The 18,452-nt window shown below is 43.3% G+C and overlaps 1 protein-coding gene across 1 annotated transcript in view; it reads left to right on the top strand.

Moving 5' to 3' along the window:
- The first annotated feature begins 8,660 nt into the window (after positions 1–8,660).
- The window catches only part of ARHGEF4 (Rho guanine nucleotide exchange factor 4), a 473,125-nt gene continuing 463,333 nt past the window's right edge, over positions 8,661–18,452 (top strand). Inside the window, 1 exon segment of the mRNA XM_038770130.1 lies at positions 8,661–8,726. Within this exon segment, the coding sequence (XP_038626058.1) occupies positions 8,688–8,726 (39 nt within the window). The 5' untranslated portion in view covers positions 8,661–8,687.

Genomic DNA, 18,452 nt, shown 5'->3' with positions numbered 1-18,452 from the left:
AAAAGTCCAGGGAAATTGTGGATGAGGCAGACCAGCAGCTAGATAATAATGATGGCATTTAAGAGCTTACTATGTGCGAAACACTGTTCTAAGCACTGGGGGAGATACAAGGTGATCAGGTTGTCCCATGTGGGGCTAACAGTCTTAATCCCCATTTTACAGATGAGGTAACATGCACAGAGAAGTTAAGTGATTTGCCCAAGGTCACACAGCAAACGTGGTGGAGCCAGGATTAGAACCCATGACCTCTGACTCCCAAGCCCATGCTCTTTCCACTGAGCCATGCTCTTCCCCAAACAGTGTGGATAGAGACCATAACAATGATAATGGAAGAACTGTTAGAAAGGTTGTAGGTTATGGCAGGACAGGATGTACTGGAGAAAGTATATCTATGGAGTCACTATCAATTGAAAATGATTCAATGACACTTAATAATAAAAATTCTGCTTCAATAAAGTGTTCTCTCTAGTTCATCTCAGTCATCCAAATGTATGTGCATATGTGTATATGTGTATATTAGATTATGCCTCCATTTTATCCAGATACATGGGTTCATCTATGTTTTTACCTTCTGCTCTCACTCTCTAATTTTTATCTGCCTATCCCGTAAATTTGTAAGTTCCTGGAGGTTGTGATTGTGTAGCTTGCTTCTATTGCACTCTCCCAGATGCTTAATAGTGTTTCTCAGCTGTTGGTAGACATTCAGTAAATGATGATGAGCTACTGTTTGAACCTGTCTGATTTATCAATTAATGTCCCTTGTTGAGAGCCTACTGTGTGGTAGACACTGTACTAAGTAAATGCCTTGGATGAGTACAATGGTAGCCAGCCCAATTCTCCCTGATCTCAAGAAGCATTTAGTGTAATGGGGGAACAGAAATTAGTTTACAGATAGTGGAAAATGAAAGAAAAAACAAATAGAAAGTATGAAGCAGTGCAAACACATCAGGACAAAACAGGTGAAAAAATTTTTGTACAGATAAAAATACAAAAAAATTAAAATGCACAGGGCTGTTAGGATTGTTACCCATGTGCTCTGACATGACTGGTTGTAACAAATTAATCAGAGAAGGCTCTCTGGAGAAGATGTAGTTACAGGAGGAGTTTTGAGATGAGGAAAGTTGAGGTCTGGCTTATTTGGGAGACAAGGGAGTTCCATACTGGGGGAAAAAAAAACACGAGCTGGGGCTCAGAGATAGGAGAGTAAAGAGTGAGGCACAGGTAAAAGATGAACTTGGAGTGAAGAGTGAGAGCTGAGGACTAGAATCAATCAATCGTATTGAGTGCTTACTGTGTGCAGAGCACTGTACTAAGCACTTGGGAAGTACAAGTTAGCAACATATAGAGATAGTCCCTACCCAACAGTAGGCTCACAGTCTAGAAAGGCAGTTGATGATGGTGTTGATGTTATATGTAGTTAGATGCAGTCTTATCAATTGCTCACTGGCTAAGAGTGCTCTACACTAAACTCTTGGAGACAGCTGAGTCTGTCTCCCCCTTCTAGACTGTGAGCCCTTTGTTGGGTAGGGACCGTCTCTATATGTTGCCGACTTGTACTTCCCAAGAGCTTAGTACAGTGCTCTGCACACAGTAAGCATTCAATAAATACGACTGAATGAATGAATGAAGGGTTTCTGCTTGATGTAATAGTAATGTGGTCTAGTGGAAAGAGTACAGGCTTGTGAGTCAGAGGACCTGGGTTCTAATCAGGGTACTGCCACTTGTCTGTTGAGTGACATTAAGCAAGTCATTTAACTTCTCTGTCCATAAGTTATCTGATCTGTGAAATGGGGATTAAGTGCCTCCCCCCTCGACCTCCAGACTGTGAGCCTGTTGTTGGGTAGGGATTGTCTCTATTTGTTGCCTAATTGCACTTTCCAAGCACTTAGTACAGTGCTCTGCACACAAATCCTCAATCAATCAATCATATTGAGCGCTTACTGTGTGCAGAGCACTGTACTAAGCGCTTGGGAAGTACAAGTTGTCAACATATAGAGACGGTCCCTACCCAACAGTGGGCTCACAGTCTAGAATACAGAGATAGGACGTGAGCCAGGGTTCGACGGCGGGACAGGCGAGAGTGAGGCACAGTTGGCAGCAGAGGAGTGGAGTGTGCAGGCTGGGATGTAGAAGGAGAGAAGGGAGGTGAAATAAAAGGGGGCAAGGGGATGGAAAGCTTTGAAGGCAATAGTGAGGAGTTTTTGCTTGTTAGGAAACCACTGGAAATTTCTGACGGTGCGGGGAGGGGGGTGGGTGGTGACATGCCCAGGGCGTTTCTGTAGAAAGATAATCTGGGCATCAGAGTGAAGTATAGACTGAAGCAGGGAGAGACAGGAAGGTTGGGAGATCAGAAAAGATGCTGAGGCAGTTATCCAATCAGGATACGATGAATGACTGTACTATAACGTGGTTGTGGTTTGGATGGAGAGGGAAGGGCAGAACTCAGCTACTACCTTTTTCCCCCATCTCCTCCCCTGCTACCCCTACCTCCTTCCCTGTCCTTCTTCCCCAGTCTCCTCCCCCCGACAGCCCCTAACTGTTTTCCCCCACTTCCACCTTCCCCATCTTTTCCCCTGCTACCCCTTTGCCCTTTCCTTCCCACCTCCTCCTCACCCAATCTCCCACCCCTACCTTGCTACCCCTAGCCCCTACCCCCACTTCCTTCTTTATATCTATTAATGTTTGGCTCCCCCTCTAAACTGTCAGCTCTTTGTGGTCAGGGAATGTGTCCGTTTATTGTTATATTGTATTCTTCCCAAGCATTTAGTACACTGCTGTGCACATGATAAGCAGATTGATTGAATGAGCAAATGAATGAACAAACTAACTCCACCTTCTCCACCCCTGCTACTCCTGTCTCCTTCCCTCACCTCCTTCTCCCCCCCGATCTCCTCCCCCCCTACACCTAGCCCCTTCCCCCAATTTCCTCTTTCCCCCATTTCTTTCTCTGCTACCCCTACCTCCTTTCCCCCACTTCCTCCTTCCTGGATTTCCTTCCCCACTAAACCTACTTCCTCCCCTCACCCCCACCCCGGCTACTGCTACCCCTACCCCTAAGCACTGGGGTGGATACAAGCAAATCTGCTTGGACTCAATAAATACAATCGAATGAATAAATGAATTATCTTGTATCTATCCCAGTGCTTGACATATAGAGAAGCAGCGTGGCTAAGTGGAAAGAGCACGGGCTTTGGAGTCAGAGGTCATGGGTTCAAACCCCAGCTCTGCCAATTGTCAGCTGTGTGACTTTGGGTAAGTCACTTAACTTCTCTGGGCCTCAGTTACCTCATCTGTAAAATGGGGATTAAGACTGTGAGCCCCCCGAGGGACAACCTAATCACCTTGTAACCTCCCCAGCACTTAGAACAGTGCTTTGCACATAGTACGTGCTTAATAAATGCCATCATCATCATCACTCAACAAATACCATGAAAAAGCACTGGGATAAAATGCTTAGGTGGAAATTAAACATCAACTTGGTCCCTAGTGGAGAGATGTGTGTCCAGTGAGGCTGCAAGGTGATTCATACGTTAGCCTGAAGTATGGACTGAAGGGGGAAAAGATGGGTGGCAAAGAAACTAGTGAGGAGGCTGATGCAAATAGTTTAACCATGACACAGTGTCATAATCCTCTAGACTGTAAAATTATTGTGGGCAGGAAATGTGTCTGCTATATCGTACTCTCCCAAGTGCTTTGTACAGTGCTCTAAGCCTAAGTAAATACAGTTGACTGACTGATGAGCACAGTTGGGCAGGGGTTATAGCTGTTTGGATGGAGATAAATGGTAGTTTTGGGAGCGGCAATGGAGGAAGAATCAGCAAGAATTAGCAACTGATTGGGTATGAGGGATAATAAAGAGTGCAAACAGAAAGATGAGGTTGAAGGTTTCTGTGACTGAAAGGATGGCAGTGCTGTTGGAAGAGATGAGCACTAGTTTTGGGAAGGTAGGCAAGATTTATGTGGACAGGGAGTTTGAGGTGCTAGTGGCACAGCAACATGAATGTATCCTGGAGGGAGGAGGAAAGGAAGGACTGTAGATTAGATGAGTGTTTAGGGCTGGGGAGGAAGATTTGGGAGCCAATTTAATAGAGGTCATAGTTTCAGTCCTTGTGAAACAGATAAGCTCTTGAAAGAGAGTGAGCAGAAAGTGAGATAAGAAGGGGACCCAGAGCTGAGCCTTTTGGAACACTTGCAGTTAGGGCATGAAAGCTAGAAGAGAAGATCTAGAATGATATAGGATAGCAGTGGTAGGTGAGATAGGAGAAATGGGTGAGGATTTTTTCAGTGAACTCAAGAAGGAAATAGTCCTTAATGTGGAAGTCAGAAAGGGAGGCCAAAGAGTATTGGGGCAGAATAGAATCTAGAGGATATTGATTTGAGTAGGTCACTGATAACCTTACAAAGTGCAGTCTGAGTGCAGCGAAGGAATTGGAAACCAAATTGGAGGTGGGACAAGAAGAGAGTTGGAGGAGAGAACGTCAAAGCAGCTAATGTGTACAACTCACTTAAGGAGTTTGCACAGGAATAGGAAAGTTTGAAATCATTTGTTTTCCCCTTAAGAAAAGCTCCCAAAGCACATGTTCTGGAATCAACAATTGTCTTAGAAACTGAGTGTGTTTCAATTGCATTCTTCCTTCAAAAAACTCCTTGTTACCAATATCAGTTCAAAGAGATTAGAAAGTGCCCAAACATAGCTTCAAAGCTGAAAGAAGAGCTTTCGAGAGGGCAAACATTTATTCAAATGGAGTAGGGGAAAATCCTGTTGTATGCAATAAGAGCTTGGGTAGACTAGCTTACCCCCATAGAACATGAAGTCTGTGTGAGAAAACGTTTGGGGTCTCATTACCCAAGTGAAGGTTCTCTCAACCGATGGAATCCTGCTTTAAAAACGGAAGCAATAGTCCTTGATGTTTTGTTGGGGATGAGAGCTGAATTCAGCCATATTGAGTAGCAGTTTTGCTGACCAGCAAAGAAGCAATGAACATAGCTTCCTGTACAGTGATACCACTACCTCTTATTGATGATTGAAAAATACATGAGAGAATCCATAATCTGGAGTCTTGCATGTATTATATTAATTATATTCATTCATTCATATTTATTGAGTGCTTACTGTGTGCAGAGCACTGTACTAAGTGCTTGGGAAGTAGAAGTCGGTAACATATAGAGACGGTCCCTACCCAACAACAGGCTCACAGTCTAGAAGGGGGAGACAGACAACAAAACAAAACATGTAGACAGGTATCAAAATCGTCAGAACAAATAAAATTAAAGGTATATTCACATTCATTAACAAAATAAATAGTAAATATGTACATGTAATAAATAGAGTAATAAATCTGTACAAATATATATACAGGTGCTGTGGGAAGGGGAAGGAGGTAGGGTGAGGGGGATGGGGAAGAGGAGAGGAAAAAGGGGGCTCAGTCTGGGAAGGCCTCCTGGAGGAGGTGAGCTCTCAGTAGGGCTTTGAAGGGAGGAAGAGAGCTAGCTTGGCAGATGTGTGGAGGGAGGGCATTCCAGGCCAGGGGAAGGACGTGTTCAGGGGTTGACGGCGGGACAGGCGAGAACGAGGTACAGTGAAGAGGTTAGCAGCAGAAGAGCGGAGAGTGCGGGCTGGGCTGTAGAAGGAGAGAAGGGAGGTGAGGTAGGAGGGGGCGAGGTGTTGGAGAGCCTTGAAGCCGAAAGTGAGGAGTTTTTGCTTAATTCATAGGTTGACAGGCAGCCACTTGAGATTTTTGAGGATCAGTGATGACAGCAAGTCAATTCTGTAGTACTCAAGGAGAGTGATGGCACTTGAAATGAGGGCCATGGCTTAAATTAGAGACATGGATGTTAAATTGTTGCAGTTATATATGAGAAAGTAATTCTTGGCTGTCAGGGTGATTAAGCATTGGAACAGCCTTCCAAAGGAGTCTAAGGACTTTTCACCCCTAGATTACTTTAAAAAGTAGACTAGGCAATAATCTGTCATGGACCATGGTGATAGTCTTGATTTACAGAGAGGTAGGGGAATGGACAAGATGGCCTCCTGAGACAGATTCCAATGTTATGATTCTATTTTGCTTATCTGTGGGTTCTAAGGAAACAACGATTTCCAGGTACCATGCAAAGCAATTGGAATGCTTGTGAGCAACTACTAGACAGTAAATTCCTCCACTAGATGTAAGCTCCTTGAGTCACTTTAAGTCGCTTAACTTCTCTATGCCTCAGTTCCCTCATCTACAGATTAGGGATTCAATACCTGTTCTCCTTCCTGTTTACCGTGAGCCCCATGTGGGACCTGATTATCTACCCCAGTGCTTAGTACAGTGTTTGGCACATAATAGGCACTTGACAAATATTATTATCATTGTTATTGTTACCAACTCTATTGTATGGTGCTCTCCCAAGCATTTAGTACAGTGCTCTGCACAAAGTAAGACTAAAATAGCACTGACTGAGTAACCAATAGATCAGAATGCATACTACTATCATCGTAGGATCTTGGGGGATGTGCAGGTAAATATGTCTTCTATTAGATACTATGTAAAAAATAAAGTATTTCCAATTGATTTCCACTTTTAGAATAACCACAGGTATTGTTTTTCAAAATAAAACTGAAAATGAATTGTCCATGATACCCTGCTCACTGTGGAGAGAGGCATGAAGGGAAATATGCTTAATCCGGATTCTGCACACAGGTCAAATTATAGCAAGAAACAGATGTTCCAGACTGCAGGACAGATACAACAGCTCAACAGTTCTCCTGTATTTTTCAAGATAGTAAAGAGACTAATGTACACCTTGTAGTAGTATGTTGAGATCTGCAGTGGGCAAAGACCTGACTTCCAAAGAACGTTAAGTATAAAAACATTCCAATTTTAGCTTTGCTAGCAAGCATAATTTCCTGCATCTCTTGCCATGTCTTCACCTACAATATCACAGCATTTCACTTGAATCAACTGAAATGCCAAATAATCCTGTGAAGGGGCATATTGTTCCTTTGGGGAACTAGGCCTGTTAAATTGAGGTTAGAATCTGACTTCCTTTTATTTGGGAGAGAGGGTGTTGTTTTCTTCTTATGGTATTTATTGAACCCTCATTATGTGCAGAGCAATGAACTAAGTCCTTGGGAAAGTGCAATACACCAGAGTTGATAGATGTGGTCCCTGCCCTCAAGGAGTTTACTGTCTATAGGAGGAGACAGACCTTAAAACAGATTAGGGATAAAGGAAATAGTAGATTATTTGATTCTGAATTCAGGCAAGGTTGGAAGGCAAACACGAGCGAGAATTGTGAGTTTTAACACTAAATCTTCACATTTAAACAGAGGAGATGTCATTGACGTAATGCTGTTAACTGAAGGAGGCTATCCCTATCAAATTTTGAGCTGGATTCTTTAATTGCTTGGGTTTCTGTGCCCAATCACGAATGGCATCCTGTTGGGATACGCTGAGACAGTTTTGACATGTTGATCAATGACTTAATTATTCACAAAGCAGACCCTCCCAGGTCACCAGGGCACTGTATATCAGTGCTAAGTGTCCAAGTCCCTTACAGCCGTTTTAGTAAGAGAGCAGAGAACAGGAATAATAGGGGTTATTGAGGATCATCTTGTAAAATTTTTGAAAGGAGAAAGCAAAACCTTTTTTAGGCTGCGACAAATGCTTATAACGAAAAACGGGTCCAAGCAGATTTTACATCTAGGTCTTTTACCCCAATATGTCTTGTTGTTATGTTTGTATTTTTGTTAAGTTCTTATGCACATGTGTGCCATGAAATATGAACTGTGTACATCATAGTTACTTGTGATGTATTATAATTATCATATATAGAAATTACTGAACCAAGTCCCCACTGTCCCTGCGTCGGACTGTATAAACCAGCCCTGAAAGATTTACACTGTGTGTCTGTCTCCAAATTTTAATTTGAACTCAAATTTAGCTGGGCACTTACAAATTCAGCAAAGCAAAGGTTTGCGATGGCAACGCTGACAAACGTTTCTCACCAGAGACACTAGCCACCCTTCTGACTCTCTTCACATTTAATGTCTCAAAATTCCATTTGATTCTCTTTCTAAAGCCATGTACAAAGAGGAAGGGAAGAGGGAGTTCTCCTCCTCCCACCCCACCCCCTTTTATTTGCATTTACTCAACATTGCTGAATTGCTAAACCGAGGGTGGCTGAAAATTTTAATAAACATGAGGAGCCAAAGGAGAGAAGGCGGGGAGACCCAAGCCACGTTCCTCATTAAATGATTGGTGAGCTTAACACCCATTGACCGAGAGGCTGGCGTTGGCAAAATCTCAGGAGCTGAGAATGCAAGAGAGCATGTGCTTTCTTTTTGAGTTGCACTAGTTACCAATTTCCTTGGAAGATCTTACAGTCTCCCGTCCTCTCTTTAGTTTTTTCATAATGGCATCATTCTGGGCATGCCCAATAGAATTGCCTCAGGGCCAGTAAACTGTGAACAAACCTGTTTGCACTGTGGTACATTACAGCATAGCACAGCACAGATAAGCACTAATTGTTATGCAACTCCTTAGCATAAGCTCCTGGCATGGATCATATGCTTCTCTTGTAGTAAGACTGTCCAAAATAGCAACAAGAAAGCATGTAACTAAAGACACAGCAGGAGAATAAGAATTCACCCAGGCCTTGAATGTTCTAAGGAATGAACGATTCCTCATTTTAAACCTTCAAAAATGCTAAGCATAATGTATTTTCTTCGGAGCTTCTTCAAGGTAAGTGATTTTTAAACTTTTCCTAAGTATGTGGTGTTCTTTGCCAAGAAGGAAACTGGATGAGAAGACTTTGGAGAGGAATGTAGAAAGCCGTTTGCGGGGACTGATGCTTAGTGGACTTAGTTTGAAAAGGATTGGGATGTATTAGGAACATTTTTTTGAAGCTGAGAAATGATTGTTTGCTGGACATGTGCAAATTAAAAGCAATAGTTTAAGGGTGGCTCTGCATGTCGTGAAATAGTGATTGGGTTGTTCTATTCGCACTTCGGCAATGCCAAGTTCCTTCCCGGAATGGGGAGCAGTTGGAAAAGATGTTAAACTGAAATCTCTTGTCTGATGGTTTATGAGGAACCAAACATTTCTAACATGTTACTCTTTTCGTATTTTATTTTACAATTGTCGGGAGTGTTTTACACACACTTTCCCAAAAGCAAACCACAGAATGGAACAGGGAGACACAGGAGTATTTCTGATAAACAATAGGGTGCTTTGAAAGTTTGAATTCACATGAAACTCACTCTCAGGCAGAACAACCAAGTCAAAATTACCTTTTCTGTATGTTTTCCCCAAAGGTCTTTGTGACTGACCCTTCTATACAAGTGACAAATAAGCCACATAAATTCTTTGCACCTGATGTTACAGTGTGCCAGGATGAAGATATCTTAAGAATTCTTGTCACTTCTTTACCACAGTGCTAACCAACCTGTCAGCTGAGGCACATACATACCCCACTGAATTTCTTGTTAGGATACAGCTGTGAGCATTTTTCATTTGCGCCCATAAATAAGTATATATTGTTGTAGCGTGTGCACAGTGGCAACAACAAAGGAGTAAAGACTGATAAGACTTAAAGAATAACAGACTAAATTGCATGGCCAGATGTGATTTTTGTCAAAATTTGAAAAGAATGGGTAATTTGGGGAATAATGGTAATTAGAAGACAGTTCCTTGAGTACAGTTTGTAACAGTTGCAGTGTTGTGGGATCTCTCTAACTTAATCCATTTATTGTGTGGTTCTAATGATTGGGTTTAACTGATCCATGGTATTTATTGAGTGCTTATTGTGAGAAGAGCAGAGTAGCACATGCTTGGGAGGGTACAACACAACTGAGTGGGTAAACCCGCCCCCTGCCCAAAACCTGCCAATATACGATGAAAGAGTCTACAAAGGAGAAGCTTGATTTTCACCTGAAAGTTAAGGAGGAAACAGATTTGCTGAGGTTTTCTCAAGGGCAACTTTGGACCTGTCTTAACAATAATGATAAAAATAACTGTGGTATTTGTTAAATGCTCATTCTGTGTCCAGCACTGTTCTAAGTGTTGGGGGAGACACAGGATAATCAATCAATCAATCAATCATATTTATTGAGTGCTTACTATGTGCAGAGCACTGTACTAAGCGCTTGGGAAGTACAAATTGGCAACACATAGAGACAGTCCCTACCCAACAGTGGGCTCACAGTCTAAAAGGGGGAGACAGAGAACAGAACCAAACATACCAACAAAATAAAATAAATAGGATAGAAATGTACAAGTAAGATAAATAAATAAATAAATAAATAAATAGAGTAATAAATATGTACAACCATATATACATATATACAGGTGCTGTGGGGAAGGGAAGGAGGTAAGATGGGGGGATGGAGAGGGGGACGAGGGGGAGAGGAAGGAAGGGGCTCAGTCTGGGAAGGCCTCCTGGAGGAGGTGAGCTCTCAGCAGGGCCTTGAAGGGAGGAAGAGAGCTAGCTTGGCGGAGGGGCAGAGGGAGGGCATTCCAGGCCCGAGGGATGACGTGGGCCGGGGGTCGACGACTGGACAGGCGAGAACGAGGTACAGTGAGGAGATTAGCGGTGGAGGAGCGGAGGTTGCGGGCTGGGCAGTAGGTGGAGAGAAGGGAGGTGAGGTAGGAGGGGGCGAGGTGATGGAGAGCCTTGAAGCCCAGGGTGAGGAGTTTCTGCCTGATGCGCAGATTGATTGGTAGCCACTGGAGATTTTTGAGGAGGGGAGTAATATGCCCAGAGCGTTTCTGGACAAAGATAATCCGGGCAGCAGCATGAAGTATGGATTGAAGTGGAGAGAGACACGAGGATGGGAGATCAGAGAGAAGGCTGGTGCAGTAGTCCAGACGGGATAGGATGAGAGCTTGAATGAGCAGGGTAGCAGTTTGGATGGAGAGGAAAGGGCGGATCTTGGCAATGTTGCGGAGCTGAGACCGGCAGGTGATAATCAAATTGGTTGTGGTTAATCTCCGGTTTAAACAATAAATGGTATACGTTGAATGCTTGCTGTGTGCATTCTGTAGTAAGCATTTGATCTACCTGTGAGTCTTCTCGATCCAGACCCATCCTATGATTGGCAGTTTTGATCCAAGGCTGTCCAGAGACTTTGAACAGAGGGCATGCTAGTCTTTGGAGACTAAGGTATGGAAGCTGGGAAGACTGACCATTCCTATTAATAATAATAATAATGGTGGTATTAAGTCCTGGGGTAGATACAAGAAAATCAGGGTGGATACAGTCCCTGTCCCACATGGGGCTCACAGTCTCAATCCCCATTTTGCAGTTGAGGTAACTCAGAAAACAGAGAAATGAAGTGATTTACCCAAGGTCACATAACAGAGAGTGGCAGAGCCAGGATTAGAACTCAGGTTCTTCCGACACACAGCCCTGTGCTCTATCCACTAGACCGTGCTGACAATGATAACACCACCACCACACCCTGACGATCCAGGGTTAGATTCCAAACTCATCTGTGCCTGGACTAAGACATTGAATATGCCTGTCTTCAGATGATATCTCACCTTCTGACCCCAATCTGTAGTTAGAGCTTGTGCTTTGAGGACACTGTAAAATAGCTAGGGAAAAATGATTCTCACTTCAGAGAAGGGGAAAAAACCATTGTCTTAAATATTCAGTTTACCCCCTGAACAGGTTAGAGATGAGGCAGTGTTAGTTCGTCTATGGGAAGCAGAGAGTGAAGATGCTTCGCTGGGCCAGGGAAAATGAGGACATGAGGTCACTTAGAGTATTTATCAGTAGACACACTTCAGCACCTTCTGGAAGCTTGGACTCCTTGCCTTTTTCTTGCATCTGAGCCTACCTATGTGAAATGATTCTTGATTGAATGGACTACAGTTGTTTCTTCTCAATGGTGGCAAAGACTTCAGCACCACACTAACGGTGGGTGAGGGGGAGAGGGTTTGCACCCTTTAGTCACCCCTCCCTCAGCTCCACAGAACATATGTCTGCATCCGTCACTTTATATTAATTTCTGTCTCTCCCTGTAGACTGTGACCTCGTTGTGGGAAGGAAATGTCTGTTTATTGTTATATTGTACTTTCCCAAGAACTTAATACAGTGCTCTGCACACATTAAGCACTCAGTAAATGCAATTGAGTGAATGAATGAATGATCTTTCTACTTCAAAGTCCAAGCTGTCTTGCATTTAAACAGAAAACAAACAAACTATCTTCTGAAAACTTTCACTGTATCTCTGGTTAGGCACTACACAGTGAGCAAGGGTGACTGATAACTCCATTATTCAGTGGTCGATATCAAGTGTGCCGATTCTCTGTGGCCCTTCATTTCTACTGTTTGGAGACCCTCAGAGGATTGGCAAGAGAAGAGGGAGAAGTTGAAATCAAAAACAGAACGCCGGTGGTTGTCAGAATACTGGAGTAAGGTTAATAAGTTGAGGATATCGGCTGTAGGTTTCATAGACCCATCCCTTAAGGGCATGGATCAATATTATCTCTGAGAAATGAGGTGGGCTGGATGGAGTTGTAGCTTTGAAGAAGAGGGGAGAAACTCTGTGTAGGGAGCAAGTTTTCACTTAGAGTGGAACAAGAGGAAAGAAAGTCTGATATTGTTATTATTATTTTATTTTTAAGCAAGCACTTACTATGTGTCAAGCAGCATTCAAGCAATGAGGTAGATACAAGTTAATCCAGTTGAACACGGTCCTTGTCCCAAATGGGGCTCACAGTCTAAGCAGGAGGGAGAACAGGTATTTAACCTCCAGTTTACAATTGAAGAAACTGAGACACAGAGAAGACAAGTGCCTTGCCCAAGGTCACAAAGCAAGCAATTGGAAGAGGTGGGATTAGAACCCAGGTCCTCTGTCTCCCAGGTGTATGATCTTTCCACTAGGCCAGGCCGCTTCTCTGTGGATCAGGCTTATTGAATTTCAGAAAATCTCCAGTCCACCAACTTTCCACCCATTTTATAGCTATCCCCAACTGGCAGCTAGAAATCCCTCTTAGCTCCCAACTTCACCCTTTATGCCTTCTGCTCACCTTTGCCACCCTACCTACCATTTATCAACAACGTTTGCCAATGGTCTAATAAGTACAGAGCACTGTATTGGTCAAATGTATTTATTGAGAGCCTACTGTGTGCAGAGCACTGTACTAAGCACTTGGAAGAGTACAATATAAAAATTTGAGGCACATTACCTGCTCACAATGAGCTTACAATCTAGGGGGAGTTTGGGAACAGTGTACTTAAGTCAAAACATGCTATGTGCCCTTAAGCACCTCAAAATCTAATGGAGAGACAAGTGGGCATAATAATAATAATAAGCACCTCAAAATCTAATGGAGAGACAAGTGGGCATAATAATAATAATAATAATAATGGTATTTGTTAAATGTTAACCATGTGCCAAGCACTATTCTAAGTGCTGGGGTAGATACAGGGTATCCCACTTGGGGCTCCCAGTTTTCATCACCATTTTACAGATGAGGTAACTGAGGCACAGAGAAGTGAAGTGACTGTCCCAAAGTCACACAGCTGATAAATGGCTGAGCCAGAATTATAACCTCTGACTCCCAAGCCCGTGCTCTTTCCACTAAGCCACACTAGTTATCTAATAATAATGATGGCATTTATTAAGCACTTACTATATGCCAAACACTTTTCTAAACACTGGGGGAGATACAAGATAATTAGGTTGTTCCATGTGGGGCTCACGGTCTTAATCCCCCATTTTACAGATGAGGTAACTGAGGCACAGAAAGGTTAAGTGACTTGCCCAAAATCACACAGCTGATAAGTGGCAGAGCTGGGATTAGAACCCTTGACCTCAGACTCCCAAGCCCATGCTCTTTCCACTCAGCCATGCTGCTTTTGTAAAACTAATCACCAGTCTTACAAGAGAAAGCCACGTGTTCTAGGCCTTGGAGTCAGGGGATCTGGATTTTGATTCTGGTTCTGCCACTTACCTTTGTGTGACTTTGGACTAGTCACTTCACTCCTCTGTACCTCAATTTCCTCATCTGTAAATGGGGATTAAATGTTTGTCCTCCCTCCCCTCTTAGCCCCTTATGGAACAGGGAATGTGACTGTAATAATGATAATGATTACAATAATAATAATATAATATAATTATTGTAATAATTATAATATAATAACAATAATAATGCATTCATTAAGCACTTACTATGTGCCAAGCACTGTTCTAAGCACTGGAGTAGATGTAAGGTAGTCAGGTTGTCCTACGTGGGGCTCACAGTCTTAGTTCCCATTTTACAGATGAGGTAACTGAAGCACAGAGAAGTTAAATGACTTGCCCAAAGTCACACAGCTGACATGTCACAGAGCCGGGATTGGAACCCACGACCTCTGACTCCCAAACCCATGCTTTTTCCATTAAGCCACGCTGCTTCACTATTATCCTGTGCCTACCCCAGCACTTAGCACATAGTGCTAAGCACATAGTAAGTGCTTAAATACTATAATTATCATTGATCAATCAATTATGTTTATTAAGCTTATTGTGTGCAGAGCAGTGTATTAAGCACTAGCGAGAATCCAATATAACAGAATTGGTAGGAACATTCCCTGCTCACAGTGAGCTTACAGTCTAGAGGAGGAATAATAATACTAATACTGTTATTGTAAAAAGAGTAAGGTACAAGTTTTTATTTAATATGACATTTGTTAAGGGCTTAGTTTGAAGAGCTGTACTAAGGGCTGGGGTGGATATAATCAGGTTGGACACAGTCCCTGTCTCACAGAGGGCTCACAGCCTTAATTCCCATTTTACAGATGAGGCAACTGAGGCACAGAGACATTATTGATTTATTCAACCGTATTTATTGAGCACTTACTGTGTGCAGAGCACTGTACTAAGCACTTGGAAAGTACAATTCGGCAACAGATAGAGTCAATCCCTACCCAACAGTGGGCTCACAGTCTAGAAGGGGCAAGTGACTTGCCCAGGATCACACAGCAGACAGTGGCAGAGCTGGGCTTTAAAACTCAGGTCCTCTGAGTCCCAGGCCCTGGCTCTTTTTACAAGACCTCACTACTCCTCAAGTTACGAAAACAAATCCACTCTATGGAGTATCCAGGAAGGTTGCTGAGTTGCCTAAGCAGCCAGCCTCTCCTAACCAGCCGAGCTCCGGCTTTCCTACATGTAGCTGACCCCTTGAACTAGCAAATGCACCTGTGTGTTGAAGACAGTGACTGTTAATAATAATAATAGTAATGATGGCATTTATTAAGTGCTTACTATGTGCCAAGCACTGTTCCAAGCGCTTTAGAAGTTACAAGGTCATCAGATTGTCCCATGGGGGGCTCCCAGTCTTCATCCCCATTTTCAGATGAGGTAACTGAGGCCCAGAGAAGTTAAGTGATTTGCCCAAAGTCACACAGCTGACGGCAGAACCGGGATTTGAACCCCTTGACCTCTGACTCCAAAGCCCAGGCTCTTTCCACTGAGCCACGCTGCTTCCCTGGAGTATCAAGCAAGCCCTGCCTCAGCAGAAACTTGTTAGCTCTGCTGGACTGGTCTGCCTTCCTGTACTTTAAGGTAGTTCCCTTCAATATTTGGAGTCTCATAATGGGTGAGGTCAGCCCTTCTTGCTATTCCGTCCTATTGCTCATGCTCTCCACCCTTGTGGTGCTGTCCTCCTCTGACCAGGCTGTGGGCACTTGGCACCCTTTTCTTTCACACTCTCTTTCCCAGTGCCAGCCCCTTGCCCATGTCTTTCCTCTGTCCTGGAACTCCCTCCCCCATCATACACAACAGACACCATCAAAGCCCAATTAGTCACAACACCTTCAAGAGGCCTTCCCTGAATTAAACACTCATTTACCTCCCTTACTCTCGCTTCTGTGTCATTTATGCATTAGATCTGTATCCTTTAAGCACTTGATATTCACTCCAGTCTCAACGCCTCAGCACTTATGTACAGATCCATAATATATTTTAAAGTCTGTCACCCCTCTAGACTGTAAGCTTTTCCTGGACAGAGACCACGTCTACTAACTCTGTTTTGTTGTATTCATTCATTCAATTGTATTTATTGGGTACTTACAGCATGCAAAGCACTGTACTAAGTGCTTGAACGCTCTCTCCCAAGCTCTTAGTACAGTGCTCTGCTTATAGTAAGTGCCCTGTAAATATCATTGATTGATATTTTTCAAGCTCTTGTTTCCTCCCCTGTTGCTCTTCCTCTCTCACTGTGTCCTTGTTAGCTGCTCATTCTATTGCCACCATCCCAGTTTTGTTCTTCTGGGTCCCAGGGATCTTTCCCTTCCTCTGCCTCTGCTGGAGAGTGATTCTCCAAGGAAGTGTTTCTGATCACTGTAAGATTTAGGAGAGCACCAGAAGAGGTCCTGGAGAGAGCAGAAGGATCAATAGGAGCCCAGTTGGGCCAGGAAATAGAGGAAGTTTGGCTAAGTAGAAGAAACCTGAGACTAGGGTTCAGGAGAATTGGATAATAATAATAATAATGGCATTTGTTGAGCACTTACTATGTGCAAAACACTGTTCTAAGCATTGGGGGGATACAAGGCAATCAGGTTTGTCCCACGTGGGGCTCACAGTCTAAATCCCCATTTTACAGATGAGGTAACTGAGACTAGAGAAGTTAAGTGACTTGCCCAAGGTCACGCAGCAGACATGTGGCAGAGTCGGGATTTGAACACATGACCTCTGACTCCCAAGCCTGTGCTCTTTCCACTGAGCCACGCTGCTTACTTAGCCTCACCACTGCCTGCTGAGTGACCTTGGGTAAGTCACTTAATGCTCTTTTCCTCCTCTGTAAAATGGGAATGAAAGAAATACATATTCTCTTTCCTCCATAGAGTGTGAGCCCCATGAAGGACAAAGGTATTTCCAATCTGATTATCATGAATCTACCCCAGTACTTGGCTCATAGTAGGGCATAATAACTACCCTCAGTATCATCAATAAGTTGAAAGAAAAATGTAATGTTAAAAAATTTCTTAGGCTCTTACTTGGCCACGTCACAGAGAAGTTAAATGACTTTTTCAAGAGCATATAGCGGGTAAGTGGAGGAGTGGGGATTAGAGCCAGGAGTCCTGGTTCCCAGTTATGTGCTGCTTCTACTAGCCCATGAGTCTTTTCAGGTTCTGTGCCTGAGCAGAAACTCCTGGGTTCCTGAACAAGCAGCTGGGACTGGGCATGCTCAACAGCTAGGGCTGGTTTGGGGTTTCTAGTAAAAACTGCCAATTAATAATGGCATTTCTTAAGCACTTACTATGAGCCAAACCCTGAACTAAGCAATGAGGCAGATACAAATGAACAGGTTGGACTTATTCCCTTTCCCACATGAGGCTAACAGTCTAAATAGAAGGGAGGACAGGTATTGAATCCCATTTTATAGTTGAGGAAACTAAGGCACGGAATCAACCAATCGTACTTATTGAGTGCTTACTCATGCATACCACTATAATAATAATGATAATGGCATTTAAGCAATTACTATGTGCAAAACACTGTTCTAAGCACTGGGGGGATACAAGGTGATCAGGTTGTCCCATGGGGGGCTCACAGATGAGGTAACTGAGGCACAGAGAAGTGAAGTGACTTGCCCAAAGTCACACAGCTGACAATTGGTGGAGCCGGGATTTGAACCCATGACCACTGACTCCAAAGCCTGGACTCTTTCCACTGAGCCACATTGCTTCTCTATACTAAGAGCTTGAGAGAGTACAATATAACAATATAACAGAATTGGTTAATACATTCCCTGCCCACAATGAGCTTACATTCCACAGAAAAGCTACGTTTCTTGTCCAAGGTCACACAAGGGGTAAGTGGCAAAGTTGGGAATTAGAGTCCAGGTCCTCTGATTCCCAAGTCTGTGCTCTTTCCTCTGGGCCACACTGCTTCTCTTCAGAAGTGCTTACTACAGTGTATGTTGCTAACTTGTACTTCCCAAGTGCTTAGTACAGTGCTCTGCACACAGTAAGCGCTCAATATGATTGAATGAATGAATGAATACTGTGTTCTGCACCCATTAAGCTCTCAATAAATACCATTGAATGATTGATAAGTATTCAGTGTTTACCCCTGTACTGCACTTTGAACTGTTTTCCATATGAGAGAACAGGAATTAACAGAACCATAACAGATATAATATACCAGAATTTAACAGAACCATATGAGAGAACAGTCTAGAAGCCCCCTTCTAGACTGTGAGCCCGCTGTTGGGTAGGGACCTTCTCTATATGTTGCCAACTTGTACTTCCCAAGCACTTAGTACAGTGCTCTGCACACAGTAAGTGCTCAATAAATATGATTGAATGAATGAATTAACCACTTTTGCCATCCGTAGACCCAAACCAGACTCAGCCCATTCTGGGTTGATGCTCCAACTCCTCCTCAGCCCGCTGAGTTCATTTCACCTCTAGCCAAAAACTTGGCACAATGAAGATGTAACCCAAAGGAGTTCCAGGAAATACGTTTGAATCTC

Source organism: Tachyglossus aculeatus, chromosome 1 (assembly GCF_015852505.1).
Source record: "Tachyglossus aculeatus isolate mTacAcu1 chromosome 1, mTacAcu1.pri, whole genome shotgun sequence".
In the NCBI taxonomy this organism is placed as follows: Eukaryota; Metazoa; Chordata; class Mammalia; order Monotremata; family Tachyglossidae; genus Tachyglossus; species Tachyglossus aculeatus.
Note: the sequence above shows the minus strand (reverse complement) of the source record. Positions and strands in the feature narration are given on the sequence as shown.